Here is a 16,074-nt window from a genome sequence, read left to right as displayed (position 1 = left end):
TTAAAATTATTCGCCCAAAACTATGAAACAATGATCGAAATCAGCATAAATCTATCGTTAAATCGAGCCCAGCAAGCTGTGTGCAGCACACAAACACACACACACACACAAAGAACTATGAAAGTGTAATATTTTTCGTTTTGATTTTTGTTTTTTTTTTCCTTCTTCGTCCGGTTCCGTTTTTCCCCAATTCGGGTGTAAAGCACGCACGGTAGAATTGGTTCGAATCAGCACGGACTCACGTACGCAACCAACCGAAAAGAAATGAACGCACGCACGCACGCACGATCGAAGGAAATGATTCACACGATTACACACACACACACACACACACACACACACACACACACACACATATATACACATACGATGGTTAAATTCAAGATTCGAAACGGAAGCGCGGAAGCAGACGGAGATCAATTAATTTCGGATTCGTTCGTTCGTTCGTTTCCGAGGTTTCGAGGCGTGTTCCGGAGCCGGGACCGCTTTTCCTTCATTAGCAATCGAAGCACAATTTAGTGCTGGTGGGAGGAGGGGTTTGACGAAGGGCGTGAAAACACGTGTCGCTAGCACTAACGATATATAGAGAACCAAAGCCATAAACGCTCTATCTAATAGAGAACTGCTTTCTTTGTTCGGTGTTGCAGTTTTAATGGCAGGAAATTTAAACGGTTTTATAACATTTTCACTGACCACATGATCTCACGGCGAAGTACACTTCCGTTAAGTATGCTTCACAAACTGCTTGCCACTTTCACGCCACACCACATCGCCGCAACGAATTTCTCCCTCAGTGCGCTGCACAAAGCTGCACACACGAGAGAATGCATTTCTCTGCACGACAATCTCGGCAAAATTTAATTCGAAATCAACACTTCAGGATTTTTAAGATCGGTGTGTGGCTAATCACACTTTTGTAGGGCCAAATCACAAAACCATTCACAACACTCCACACGAACGTAAACCGGGTGCCGTTCGACGCACATCCGCACGGGCTGAACGGTACGAGAGAAATGATTTTGTCACACAGCATAAGAGAAGTTATGCTTTCGCGCTTGGTCGCTCGCTCGCTCGCGGGCAAGCAAAGTATGCCATGCTCACGCCGTACGGCTCTAAGCATATAGCAACCGCGGTTGCGTGTGTTCTCTGAGAAACGCTGCCAATCGGGAGAGTGAGAGAAGGAACACTGGCAAGCCGTGAGGCGTAAGCGAGAGAGCAGTTGTACGCAAAAGTCGTAAGTATGGAGAATAAGTTGGGTTTTTTTAAAAGGAACTTTATAATAAATAATATGTTGTGCAATTTTGGTTAGAATATAGTAAAATCATATTTAAATATTTGTTTATGTTTTGTGCGACTAAAATTTATTCATTAATTTCCTTTGGAGAATTGTGCAACATAAACAGTTGTGCGTATTTATTCCAAATGTTTGATTGCACCATTCTCAACGGCTGTGTACGTTCGAGCCAAACGGTCGAAGAAAAAGAACGTTCTAAAACGGCATTTCACAATTCCGACCGACCACTCGACCCACTGCGCGGCTCCATTGCTCCGATTGTTCCGAAAGTGAGGAAACAGAGATGCCCATTATTATGAACGAAATGCATTAATAACGGCCGCTGCTACTTAACCTCCCACACACACACACCCACGAAGGACCGTGGTGCCGGCCAATGAGCCGGAGCAGAATGTGTGTATGTTTGGGAGATGCTTTGTTCATCATGCTTTTGCCGTTTTGATGCCCCAAAAGTCGGCGGTGGTTAAGCCTTTGAGGTTGTCAAGTGAAGTGGCAGCAGCTAATCCGAAATGGATTACGATTTCGTGCTTTAGTGTGTGCTTGCATGCTGAGGGTGTGGGGCGGGGCTGAGGGTTTTTACGGGACGCGGGTATGTTTGGGGAAGTGGTTCCCGTTGAATTGAAAATCTTTTGCGAACGCTTTGAGAAATATAGGCTTTTTTTTGGGCGGTGAATGTTTATGAAAATGAGTCAATTAATGTTTGAAAAGGATAGATGTTGGATGTAATGAAAGTAATGAAAGATTATGTTTCCCATTTTTAATTACCACTGCGTATCGGAGAGCCATAGTGGCAAAGCTGAACTGAAGGTTGTCAGTAAACATGCTTAAATTAATTAAGTACGAGGTAAAGGGAGGCAGAGCCCCTTTCCAACCACAGCATAATGTTGCCTTTTCACCAACATAAATCAGAAAATCCTGAACGAATGGCCGGCAGAGAGTACGGGCCACTTATAACCACAGTAACAGGAATATGATAGTGTGCAATTAGTGCTGGATAATTATGCTTGGTGAAGCCAGCAGCCCTATAATTATGCTCCCAATAAACCAACAATCTGTTTCCGTGAATCATTTGTTCATTTAAAATATATATATATTTATTCATTCTCACCATCACCAATCGATGTTTCTTACCTGAAACGAAAAGAAAAAAGAGGTTCGCTTTAGTAAAGGCTTTAAAGGTGTGAAAGTAAACTATCGGTTTGCTGTATTGCGCCGTTGCCCAATCCAATTAGCGATCGACGGTGTTGCAGGTCCTAAATTACTACTCGGTAACAACAACAAAAAAACCTATCGGAATTCAATACTGTGTACTGCTTGGGCGCCGTTGGAATTTCCTTCCAAACTGGTGCAGCGAACGCGCAGCGCCTGTGCCCGAACTTTGAATCACGTGCTTGGCGTTCCATCGTGCATATCCGCAAGGATATCAAATCCCTTCGGTGCAATTTTGGACTGCATGATTCGCTTTTATGTCATCGTTGCAGTCAAATCCCCCCTTGGATGTCCCCAACTGCACAGTTGCAGCATGCAAAGCTATAACCTCTCCAGCACAGGATGCAAACGAACACGACCCATAAACGAAACGGCACATTCTACCAAAGGGAATACATGGCCGGCGGCATGAGGCGAAGAAAAGCTAGAGCTGTTTGTCATAATCAAATCTCCTTCCTCGTCTCGACTCAATCGCAGCAGCAGCAGCAGAGCAACAGAGGCAGGCTGGCGATATGCTGTGCGAAGGGTGTTGGGTGCTTGCTAGTGCACGTTGCATTCGAAGGGTGTAGTGGATGCAGGGCTCTAGGTACTTGGTTGGCTACCACCACAACCACCACTACCTACTACTACTACTGCTGAGATGTCTTTTTGTGTTTTTGAAGCGAAAAAAGCAAGTTTTAAAAAGGTCGTTTGTATCTTGGTGCGCGCAGTAGAAACAGACGAACCGCGATACGAATAACGACGGTGCACTGATGAAGTGCCTTTGCAAAAAAAAAAAACGGGAACACACGTTCGCATGCTGCACGCTTTGCTCATAATTCCACTGGCAATAAATTAAAGTTTATGAACGACTGGAAACGTATTTGAATACTCGGTGCGTTGCGACAGGAGAAGTATGAAAAACAAAATTAAAATAGAAATAGAAAGGAAACGAAACAAGCAGTCTGGCGACTACGTAGCAAAACACAGTTTCGCTTACGAAATTGCCGCTACTAATAAAATAGCTTACAAATTGAATTGCACTTAACTAAACCGGCTACCGGTGTGTGTATCTTTTTGGAGCTTGATCCACACTTTGAAAAATTCAAATTTTTCAAATTTGCATACGAAAAATACATTTGTATTCCGTTTAGCACCGCCGTCTTGTCTTTTCTTTAGCTTTAGGGGGTTGTGGTTTTATCACCATAAAAAAGATAATACAGCACTGATTAGAAAAAAAGTAGCATAAAAGTTTTCATTTTGAGAGAATTATATTGTAAAAAATAAAGCAATTCATTCTATCGTTTAGAAAATCTCACAAAATCAATCTAGATATGTCTCTACAAAGGTAAGGTGCATATAGGAAAAAGGTTCCAAATATTATCCTATCGTGATACTAAGGTGAGCCCACCACTAACCCCACTAATGGGCACCAAAGTGTGCAGCAAAATTTAACATTACACAACACATCCCTACCATTAGGAGGGGGGGGGGGGGGGGGGGTGTTGTCTCCCCGCGGACTAGAGCCTATTCTGTTCGCCACTATTTGCCTATTCGAGCACGGCTAAAGTTAAAAGCACGGAACAACACTTCCTCATCTCGTCTGCAGTACACAGTACGGCGAACAAAACGGCGGAACCGGGTGCGACGGGCAAGGGCGCATTGCATGTGAGAATAATTTATGTGTCACTAATTACGGGGCCTCCAAATAGCAGCGCTAATAGCGATGGCAGGTATTGTTTGTGGCGATGCTGCATAATTGAAGTACGCGAAGCGCCGCTTCTTGTGTGTGTGTGTGTGTGTGTGTGTGTGTGTGTGTGTGTGTGTGTATTCTGGTGTTGAGGTTTAAGATATTTCTCCCCCCCCCCCGCCTTTTTTTTGCTTGGAAAAGGATTACAATACTAAGGGACCCCGTAGCCGTACGTACGAACCAAAGCACTAGGAACGGGTTTGAACCTTTACTCCTAATCCAATACACGCTGGAACGATAGTCGCACGAAGGACAAAAAAAGGACAAAATGGAATAAAATCCACTTCATAGAAAGACACAAAAACACACAGAGACACAAACACACACACACACACACACACACACACACACACACACACACACACACACACACACACACACACAGAGAGAGAATAAAAGTAAGTAAGCCGAAAAGATAAGCCACTTGGAAGGTTTTACATCCTTGCAGGAGGAAAGAAGATACGATATATGTATCTCCAGTTCCATGCTGGCAATCCCATGCTAGAATGGCCACACCAGTTTTGGGGGGAGGTAAAATCACCACCGTCGAGGACATGGACTCATAAAACTGTGGGCCAATGGGGGTAGCAGTCAACTCATCCCGGTCGGAGGCCGAGCTACTGCTTGCTTTTATCAGTCAATGGCCGTTCTCTTCTGAGAGGTGTTTCGGTCCTTTGGGAAGCAGTATGACAGCATATTACAGTGGTTTGTTCGTAATGTAATGACTCCCTAATCGTGTGTGTGTGTGTGTGTGTGCATGAGGGAAGTGCTTATGATTTGAAGCATAGCAATAGCGGTGGAATAGTAGCAGAAGCATGATTGGACGTTTTTCAGCCTGAACACATCGTTATCATGCGTCTAGAAAACGTCCATCGTTTGGCGGGGATAGCGAAACAATGCTTCAATGTGAAGTTTTTTACGTGTCAAAACCAACCAATCAACCGCTCTTTTAGCTCCCGTCTTACCGAGACAGTCTAAACTCCGACGGAAGTACGGCAACGAAACCTCCAGCCGTGCTAACCGTGTTTACGGAGGCGACTAACGGGATATTATACTTTATGTGTTTTTATGTGTTTGTTTTTTTTTTCTCTCTCTCTCTCATATCTATATTTCTGGTGTTTTATTTCTTCCTTCCAGCACATCACTATCACACGCGTACGCTACAAAACGTTATCCCGCTTCCCAAGAGGATCGCAAGGAGTCGACGGATGGCATAAAAAAAAAAACCATCGCAATAGTTGCTGCTGCTAGCCATCATTTTAATGGCATAGGATCAAACCGGAACTGGAAGCAGAAAGATGGACGGATCGGGCTCGATGCAGTGCCCGGCTGCCAAGACTGCAGCGGGACCAAGCATAAACGCTGACGCTGAAGCAACCCACGAGCAGGAGCAGGAACGGGATTGGACGCGTACAAAGATAACTTAAAGGTGGATTACTGCAGTTTTCGCTTTACTGCTCGGTGAGTGCTTTACGGGAAGGGAAACACCGTGCAAAACTAAACAAAAAACTGTATTCCCCTTTGTGCGAACAGACGAACGAACGAAGATGCATTGCACCGCCGGACCCATTGTACGTAGGGCTGCACACACCCCAGGGGATGGGGGGGGGGGGGGGGTTCAGAAATGGAAAACCGTTGGATGTTATCGCGTATAAATAGGATACAGGAAATGTTTCTTTCCAACTGGACGATCATCCAGCGACGGGCCATGCTATTCCGCTTCGTTTTCGCATGAAATTGAAGCAGTAAAAGAACGAAAAAAAAAAAACATTTCAACTTGCCAACTTTGCCAAGGTGAAGTGCAAAACGCGTCGCTGGGAAAACGCCCGGCAAACTCCCTATTTTTAGAAGATGCCAGCGATAAGATACCGTCGGCCAGCGCGTCATCATCCCCAAGTGCGCGCGGACTGTTCCCCTCCCCCCGGTAATAGTCGCCTGGTCGCGATGGCGGTAAAGAACGATTCAATTAAAGTAAATCGTGCGGAAATGGCAGGACGGATTTTATATATTTCTCTCACACTCTCTGCCGCTGCTCAGGTTGTGGTGCGAGCGAGTGTCGATTGTGTGGCTGTGAGTCTGGCGGTGTGCGCCATGACCGCTCTACCACACGGTGTGCAACCTGGCGCACAAATGGGATTGAGATAGCAAGCTTCTGGGGTCTGCCGGACACCAGCCCGCCCTGTCAAGGACAATCACACTACTGCCCATCGGGCACAATTTGTGGCGTTTCCTTGCGGGACGACAGTGCGCTGATTGGAGTGTTTTTTTTTAGCTCTTTGGAGAAGCTGTGTGGCTGCCTTTGCAACAATTTCCCCTCGACGTTGGTGGAGCAATACCGAAAATAATTGTGTTTTTGTTTTTGTTTTGTTTTTGCGAAATAAGTATTGATTTTGTGAGGAAAGTAAGGAATTGGACGCGAGACACGATTTGCGCCGAAAAATGCGCCAACTCTTTGAAAACGCCCAAAGGTATGCAATATTGCCGTACCAATCGCAAAGCATTTCCAAGGCACTCGATTTACAGCAAAAATGCCAACTCTTTGAAAACGCCCGAAGGTATGCAATATTGCCGTACCAATCGCAAACCATTTGCACGAGTAATCGCTTTATTTGCACACGAATGTTAGGGCAGTTTATTAATGTGGTATAAAAACCAATGCCGTTAACGGTGTGTGCTCTACACGCCAATCAGCACGAAAATCTCTCTCAAATTAACCATAAACACACACACACTGTCATCTCGTTAATTTGTCAACTTTTATTATTCAGGGACACCCGCGTCAGAAATCGTATCGCTTACAACTCCGCCGTTCGCTGGTAGTCAGGGTCCGCCAAATCGTAGAATTCAGTGTACACAATTCAAACTCTCCCTCTTGACGCCGCGGTATTAGGTTTCAGTTTTATTTTTGCTGCGCTAATTTGCTGGTGAATTAAAAAAGAAACATTATTCACATTTCACGTTGCATCACCATCATCGTCAGTTGGCGAGGACACATAAATGACTATACCACTGCTTCGGGGTTTCTCCCCCGACTGTCCAACATTAAAATGCTCAAGGAAAAACACACAGTCGATATAGAAAAACCCAAAACAGCGCAAACCCAAGGGAGGAGTGTGTGTGTGTGTGTTTCACTGTTTTTGTAAAATATGTCATTCAAAACTAGTTTTATACACTTCGTGCGCGCTCGCACTCACTGCGCCTGGGAGTGTGATTGTTGTTGTTGACTTTACCAACTGATATGCAATGGCCCTCCGCGTGTCCTCCCTACCCGCTCCCCAAATACAAGCAAAGGAAAGACCCTTCGGGCGGTAGTTAATCATCGCAGCAAAACCATCGTCTGCACAAGCCCACACCCTTGAACAGAGAGAGAGAGAGAGCGAGAGAGGGCAATAAAAACAAACGGAGCTACACACGGAGCGTGCATTCGTGCCGGTGCCGCCGTAATACGGAAATGTTCTTTCGAAACGGGCAGCAGCAGCACAACAAATTGGGTGCGAGGGATGTGACGAATTTCCAGACTAGTAAAATCTTGGCGATGTGACTTCAGCAAAAGACGTCAGGAACAACTCAACCGTACACAGCCAGGCCGGCCGGGCAGGCAGTCAAGAGACTGCTGCAGTTCAAGCAGGGCTAAGTGGTAAAGGTCTCCACTTCAAAATCACGCCACCAATTTGAAGAGAAACAAAAACAGCTTAGCCAACACACACACACACACACACACACACACACACGTATGCGAGAAGAAATGAGCTAGAAGAAGACGAACTCCTTGCCACAGCGAAGGTCTGCGGCAAGTCAAGCGTCTGGGAGATTTATAAATAAAATCATTGAGCCAAAAACAGAGGCGGGGGGGGGGAGCCGGAAGTGTGACACGATGGCGTGGTGAAGGTGGTGTATTTTCATTCCATTTTACCCGCACTGGCACTGTGTGTGTGTGTGGACTGTGATCGACCAGTCAGACCACGCAACAGTTCGTTACGGCGTCTCCCAAGAGGGGGCTTAAGTACACCCCACGCGCGATGCTCATCAACGGTGGGTGGGTGGGAGTGTGTCTACCCATACACCGGCGGGAGCGAAGCCGAAAACAATAATTTGATCCAGTTCTAAAACACACCGAAGGAGAGGAAAACGGTGAACAAGCGCTGTCACCCTCACGGTCAGACATCGGTGGCGTTCTTTACACCGGCGTGGCGTGGCGTGTGCCTCGCACGAAAATGGGTGGGTTTTTCCGACGATTCATCTCGCACAAACCCTGTGCCGATGCAATGATGTTGCAACAGGGAGGAGCAAGGGAGAGAGGGGAATTTTCGCAATCGAACCTTTGGTGTGTATGTGCAATTTTGACGCGAAGGAGGAGAGGAAATTAATTTATTTCCAACTTACTCCCCGTCAAGGGGTGTCGTGGAATGACGTGGAAGAAAATTTTCACTGACAGCAACACACGCGGCGGGTTGGTTTTGAGGAGGGGGGAAATTGAGATGAAAATATTTCCTTCTCTCCCCCTCCTCCACCAAACCTTTCCCACCTCCTCAAAGCGCGTTGGGAAATGGGAGCAAACGCTTTGACGCTTTCCCGGTGTCGCGCTGGGCGCACCGTGTATTAATTATCGATCGGTGAAGGATTTCGTCCATTTTTGACGTTTTCCTTTTTGGGTGAAAAATGTTTAATTAAAAGTGAAAACCCTGCGTGGTGGCGGCCATGGTAGTGAGGGGTGCGGGAAGCGGCACTGCTGTTGGAGGAAGGTGGATGATATTGGTTCGCTTTGATTTTTAATCGTCATCGAAACGGTTCAAACTGTGATGGTCATGGGACATTGCTGTGTCAGCAATCAGGGCGCAACGGCGGTGCAGTGTTAATCATTTGTTGCTTCATAAGGATTGTGCTGCCATTTTCCGGGAAAATCAATCATGTTTGGGTCCATTCTGTCTTTCTATAGGGGCTTAGCCAGTAACAGGTGAATGTGTGTTTTTTTTGGGGGATAGAGAACCTTCAAAATAGCTTCAAAAAGATTAAAAAATACTTATAAAAAAATGTAGATCCTACTTCAATAGCATACATATAGTATGAATTCTTTGATTAAAACGTTGTGGAAGCCGTCATGTGTGCACCAAATCGGCATGTGCGCCATAAATCGGCTCAGATAAACCGTTTCAGAACTTACGAGATCTTGACCATGATTCTACCCACCAGAAACCCTTCACGGCATAACGAAACGGCATGGGCCATACTTCTAAGGCGCAGGAGATAAAGATGATGATGCATGCATAATGTCGTTTGTCGTTTGAAGATACGCCTCGTACATGTATGTGTACGTGGCTAGGGCACAGTCGTAGCAGCAGCAGCAGCAGCAGCAGCATCATCATCCCTAGCGTTCGTTCTGCCGTCGCCAAAGTGGCCAGTCTGGCTGTCGGCCAACATTTTGACGACGCCACCACCAGCACTGTGGGAGGGTGACGTGCGTCTGCTCCCAGCTTCAAGTGGCGAGCCAGGAGGGAGAGCTCGAGTGTCTAGCCAGGGGTTTGATACGCTGTGGTTATGTCTGGTTTAAATGATCTGCAGCCAGGAGCGTCGTGGCAGGCTTGTAGGCAGGCTTGTGATAAACTTGTTATTTTGCGAAAGTGTTCCCTGCTCCTATTGTTACGATGCCGCCGATGAAGGGGAATGACAAATGGGATCCACCACCACGTGTTTGTCCGAAAACAAATCCCAACCCGTCGTACGAAGTGGCAGTTGTTTGCGCTTTTGGTTGAGTGAGGTTTGAGGTTCGGAGGGGGATGATATTGTGAATCACAAAGTCAAAAGGATGGTGTTGTGAATTCAGAAATAGTTATGATTTTTTGTAGTAAGAAAGATGAATCGAAAAATAGGATGTAAATAAACAACACTCCAATCGAACCAACTGCTCTAGCGAGGTTTGTGCGTCTTCGGGCTGGAGCGACACAAGCACAACATGCTCAAAATTTGATTCGAAGTAGTTAACAACATCGTCGTTAACTTTGCTCCTTTAATAGTTCTTGCCCAACTTTCCACCGAAGCTCTGCTAGTTGGCATCTTTTGCTGGCGCATGAAAAGGCTAGACATACACAGAGAACAAAGCACGAAACGTTCATTATTTTGTCATTGACATCTGAACTTTCGTCAATTTGTTTAGAAGTGCTGGCCGGAGAGAGCTCGTTGAACTCGCCGACAAATAAGCACCTACAACGATTTAACTTACCCCAACCACCAGAAGGAAGGGGCGGGGGATGGGTGGAGGGGGGTAGGGGAAGCAGCACCCGGGAAAGGAATAGAATGGCAAACCCAAAAGGAAAAAAGAAAAAAAAATACCGACGAAAAGTTCTTGCTCTTTCAACTGTGCTGCTTTCTATCATTGCTTTGCGACAAAATTGAATTTTCCGCAAGTGAGCGTGAGCTTTTGCACGCTTGCCTCGACCGGCTTCAGGGCTGGCGGCTACTGAGGGTAACGATGCGGCTTTTGCGCGTAGGGAAAAGTTCGATAAACGCACCCGCTTGGGTGAGCTTTCGGTACACAGCGCCAAGTGGGAAGGAAGTAACGAGACATTCCATTCGAGTTTTGCCAGTGGCAATAAACTTCGTCAAAGGCTACTAGATGACAGACAGAAAGGTGGAAGGAGTCCGTCAACGTTTACCTACAAAAGAAGGAGGCAAAGAAATTCCACTTTCATGGGGAAGTTGGCGAGCAAAACACCAACGGGGGGGAGGTTCGCAAGGTAAGGCCGATTCCGTTTAGTTCGCCGAGTCACACAGCCCGCCGGTCGGTACAGCGGCAAAGGCACGGTTGGAAAATCGGTCGGGAGTGGGGTCACTTCGGGTGGAATGTTTGGGGCGGTAGGAAGGAATCGATCGAGTCTGACGGGGAGTTTAACTACGACGCATGCAGCATACTGGCGGGCCCGGGCGTTATGTAAGCAGTCCTATTGAACGCTCTGCCCCCGATTGGGTCTTGTTTACATTCGAAGCGTACTTTTCCTCTGACCAGTGTCTTTTTCACTTGTCATACGCATCTCCACGCTTGACGCATACGCAAGCTCCCGTTGCGCGAGTGTAACGAATAATTACAATGTAGGTCAAGGCTGCTAACAACCCGACCAGCAGACCAGATTCAAGCTGCTCAGCGTGTTAATGTACGTACGGAATATGCACGGCCCCAACCCAATTGGGAGAAACTGTAGGCATTGAGGCAAAAGAGCGTGCGCTATCGTTGAATCGGTACAAGCACAGTCTATCCTCATAAGTCGAGTAACCCAAACGGACCCTTTTACTCTCACAGTGCCGTGTCCGGAGGGCAGTCGTTGTTGTGCCGTTCTCTGACAGTCCAAAATTCCCATTTCCCGTTCTGGATTTACCTTATCTCATAGATCCTGCGACATTTTAGTTTGTTGGTGTTGGTGATGTTGTTGTGGAGCAGTTGTGTTGTGACTGCTGATGCAGATGCTGGGAGACACTTCCGGGAGCGGGGGGAGGTGGCGCACACTGCTTGTTAAAACAACACTAGCACTGGTATCACTAAAATGCTCATTTTGAAATTATTTTTTACCAGACAGTTTGTAAATCCAGGTTGAAAAAATATTATATTTTTAATAAAAAAGTATACAAACTACAAATGAACAACATTCAAGGAGATCGTTTCCACACGCTCGTTGTTTGGTTTACATGATAATTTTTGGATTAATTTTAATGCACACAATACACAAAAAAAACAACTGTTATTTAGTTAAAGCACTGTTTCGCATACCATTTACCAAGCAATGTATCGTTTTATTATTTCCTTAACTTATGTTTTTTTTTTGCTCTCCATTACTCAAGACATTACAACGATGGAGCGAAAATTCACAACACAACAAGAGAGGGGCAGTGTGCTCTCACAGGTTTTTGCTCACTTGGGTCAAATCTCTCCCCTTAGGTATGGATTTTCTCTCTCGCCCCAACACGGCCACGACCTGGCGTGGATGAAAACATCAACGAATCATCCTGTACGGCCGCAAACACTTTCATAACCCTGCTCCCTTGTGAAGGGTAGAGCTGAGATGCGAACGTTCCTTCCACAAAAGGCTAAAAGCTACGAATTTCTTTGGGAAAAAGACCTTCGTCGGAGGGAGAGATTTATGGGTTTTTTTTTCTTCTATCGCCACTTTTGCACAACGATTGTACACAGGACACTTCTTGGTACATCCAAGTAGCACTGTAGCTGTGTTTGCGCAATCGATCATACACAGACACACACGCACACATACACAGAAGGACACACTGGCACGCAGACGGGGAAAGGATTCCGACACGCGTCGGGTAAGAAATAGGAGCCCACTAGCCAGGATATATTGGGGCTCTATTGCATTAGAAGAATATTGCCTTTTGTAGACTGCACATCACATGCATTGCCCAAAGACTATAGGGGACAATCCCCGGGCAGTAAAGATTCCTTCGTCTCTCTAAAGTGCGGCTCTCACAGCCAACCAACAACGATCCGAAAGATGCAGATTTTATAATCCAAGCAGGCTGCGATGGACTTCTTTTTAAAACGGTTGAGTTGTACGCACACTTGAGTTGCTCGCCGTTTTTCGCCTTCCCAGGCGCTTCCGGGTTTGATTCTATTTCGCGATTGATCCGTGGACGCTAGCGAAGCAGTGGGCCTCCTTCCCCCTTACGCCTGTGTTGTGTTGCTTTCTGTGCGCTTCGAGACCGAGGCCGACAGACAAAAAGCCCGAACAAACACAACACATCACACTAATTGCACCAAACTGACCAATTGCCAGGGATGTATGTTGATACACTTTTACACGTAAAACTACCCGTACCCGTAATCGAAAGGAGTACAAAAAAAAAGCTCGCCCGTCAAAAAACGCGACACCGATCCAAAACGTTGTTTCCTTTTCCGTCGAGTCGTCGCTGTCGTGGCGTTTGGTAGAGGCGGGTTGCAGGCGCGAGCGCGCGTGTGTGTACGCGCGCAGTGGGGACAAGGGGTTCACTTGATGGTGAAGTGTGTGTATGTGTGTGTGAGAGTGTGTGAGTGGCTTCTTCTATACACTCACACAGCGAAACAGGCTAGTGTTAGGCTTTGGCCTGCGGGAAATGAAGGCGATTGTCAACATGCGGTTTTTATGGGTGGGATTGGACAAAAAGCGGAACCGTTCTAATACAGGCACATCGTAACACAGCAAGCAACCACGACGCACGTGTTTGTAAAGATAGACGAATAAATACTTTCAGCCATGTAATTGAATCGCTCGAAAAATGTAATTCATTTGGTTTTGGAGAATCCCTTTCCCATTCTGTTCAAGGTGGTGCACGCGCTGGTGCTTCCTCCGTAAGGTGAAGGTTTTCCTCCTTTCCAACATGTTGTCTGTAAGTGTGTGAAAATAGGTCTATGTGCCAAGATGTGTGTGTGTGTGATAATACTGGTAATAGTGTTTGTGATATCAGTCTCGTAGAGATTTGCGCATGCGGAAAATTCATCCTGCCCATAGCCGTTCCACAGGGGGTAAGGTGGACGGAAAAAAGGGAAACGGTCCACTGAACTAAAGCTGACAGGCACTGGTTATGTCATACTATGACAGGTAAACGGCGACGCGATTGTCAACGTCCTGGAGCTTTATCCTTTGGGCGGGGTTATTTTATCCTGAAATTTACTGGAGCTTTACATTTGATCCTTAGCGGGGACAAGAACCCCAATCGAAAAGGATATAAGGACGAAAAGGATATATTTACTGAAGATATTTGTTTTTGTTTTGTGTGTTTTTTTTTATTCTGAAAGAACCTGCTCAATACATATTTTTTAATGCTTCAAACCTTATAGAAAAGATATGGTTTTAACGACATAAGATTTAATTGTAATGTACGTGGACCCTTCTTTCTCGAGACAAATAAATCATCAATAAAACATCGAGCAAATCGTAGCGAATTCCCCCTTCCTTTAATATTCGTACATCCCTGCCGTTATCTTTTATGCATGTTTATTTTGTGCTTTGTTTACTTTTAATCACATAAGATGATTGAACGCATGGTTTGAGCATCAGACTGCTTTCCAAACAATGGGGAAGTGTAAACACAGCAAATGGATGTCGCGTTGGCACACAAAGAATATCCCATAAGTTAAAAGAATACCAATGTTAACATTACACAAACATATTTGAGAAAGTTGGTTTGGGATTTTGGGTCAATTTTTTTTTATAATAAACCTACCTTATCTTCAGCTTCTTCAGCTCGTTCCTCAGCTTCGATGACGCGCTGCTCCAGTTCGGAGAGCTATAACAAAGAAGAAAAGAAAGAGATAAAGTGTTGATAAGAAACGAAATACAACAGGTTTTGTATACATTTTATTGTAGTGCGAAATCATATGCCTGTTGGAACGCGAATTCATCGAAAGGGTCGTGTGTCTCGGCTAGGCGGCAATGTGCTTTTCTCGAGATGCTAGCATTGACAGATAGATGGCGCTAGCGCATTTACGCAATCAAACAAAAACATCGTCCGCTGGAAGCGGTTCTCGCGGTGAAAAACAATACTTAACCCAATTGGGCCTAGGAGGAAGACAAGGATTTATTCCGAGACTCTGTTTCACAGGAGCAAAAACTTTACTTACATAACTAAGCTACTACAGGGTTTCCCACGATTTATTGGTCAGTTCCATCATGATTTTTTGGTGCGTTCCCACGAATTTTGGTCGTATCCCACAGATTTTTGTTTCTTTCCTATAATTTATTGGTATTTTCCGATTGGATATCAATACAATTGAACCAAAAAAATCTGGGAAACAGCCAAAAAATCGTGAGAACGCACCAAAAAATATGGGAACTCACCAAACATGGATGCGAACCAACCAATAAATCGTGGAAAACCCTGTATCCTCATTTCTGGCCTTATGTATGAATTCTCATTTAACGGGTAAAAAATGATGGAAAACTTTGCCAAACTGAGCTGCCCCGAATCACGCAAAAATATTTGTCATTTTACGAACTTCGAAACCATCATCCACTAAAGCGCTCTTGATGGTTGAGCTTCATTTGAGCGTCTGCCCCACATTTTGCTTGCCTGACCGAGGCAAGCTCTCCAATGACCGCCCGACAACCCCAAGCCAGCCAGTTGTTGATGACGGCAATTAGTGCTAATTAAAATTTCGTTTCGTGAACAAACTTCCCTGGCCGTCAAAGCATATTTTCGGCCTCAACAATCGCATCAAACGCGGCAGGAACAATGCACCGGAATACGCATAACATACACAGAGCAGCGAAGGCTCTTCCATCCAACCGGCACCCGAACATTCAAGCAAAGCATTTCAGATTTAAATGAGACGCCAGAGCGCACTGCCACCGTAGAGCAGCTTCTGTGAGGAAATACAAACTAATGACCATGGCGGTGGTACCGGGGGGACACACTTGCCAGCTTCTCTAATGTCCTGTTTCGGAGAAGGCACACTCCCCTTACGGGTAAGATTTTCAGCGCCCGAAACAATCGACTCCAAAAATGGTGGGGAGAAGAGACGACAAACCAAAAAAACCCGAGAGAAGATTTGCCATTTCAAAGAAGCAGCTTCAGCCTCGGCTATTAGCAGCGGTCGTATGCACGCTCTGGCCGGAATGCGCTGGGAATGATTTAATAAATGCGCCCCGTTCTGGGAAATGTGGTTCGCAAGGAAATGTTTGCAAATGAGGGTAGCTTCTTTGCTTTTAGATGAACGGATTGTGTGTGGCTGTGAGCCCGTAATTAGAGAATGGCGCTCGGACGACTAGGGACCCCGCTGGATGCGAGCAGCAGGGGATTTGATTTTGTTTAAGTGAGAAAAGCACGCTGCATGGCCAGAGAGAGATAGGGAGCAGGATTAGATCCA

General features: G+C 45.8%; 1 protein-coding gene across 16 annotated transcripts in view; it reads right to left on the bottom strand.

Moving 5' to 3' along the window:
• Positions 1 to 16,074, bottom strand: part of LOC121590377 (uncharacterized protein CG43867) — a 178,143-nt gene that overhangs the window by 23,099 nt on the left and 138,970 nt on the right. For 11 of the 16 annotated variants that reach the window (XM_041909999.1, XM_041910005.1, XM_041910002.1 and 8 more), the window contains one exon: positions 14,433 to 14,495. In XM_041909999.1, the coding sequence (XP_041765933.1) occupies positions 14,433 to 14,495 (63 nt within the window). Of the gene's footprint in view, positions 1 to 693; positions 1,024 to 11,599; positions 11,760 to 12,790; positions 13,134 to 14,432; positions 14,496 to 16,074 lie in introns of those variants that run through there. The other 5 variants (XM_041910011.1, XM_041910009.1, XM_041910007.1 and 2 more) reach the window with 3 other exon arrangements.

The sequence above is a fragment of the Anopheles merus genome, chromosome 2R (assembly GCF_017562075.2).
Source record: "Anopheles merus strain MAF chromosome 2R, AmerM5.1, whole genome shotgun sequence".
Lineage (NCBI taxonomy): Eukaryota > Metazoa > Arthropoda > Insecta > Diptera > Culicidae > Anopheles > Anopheles merus.
Note: the sequence above shows the minus strand (reverse complement) of the source record. Positions and strands in the feature narration are given on the sequence as shown.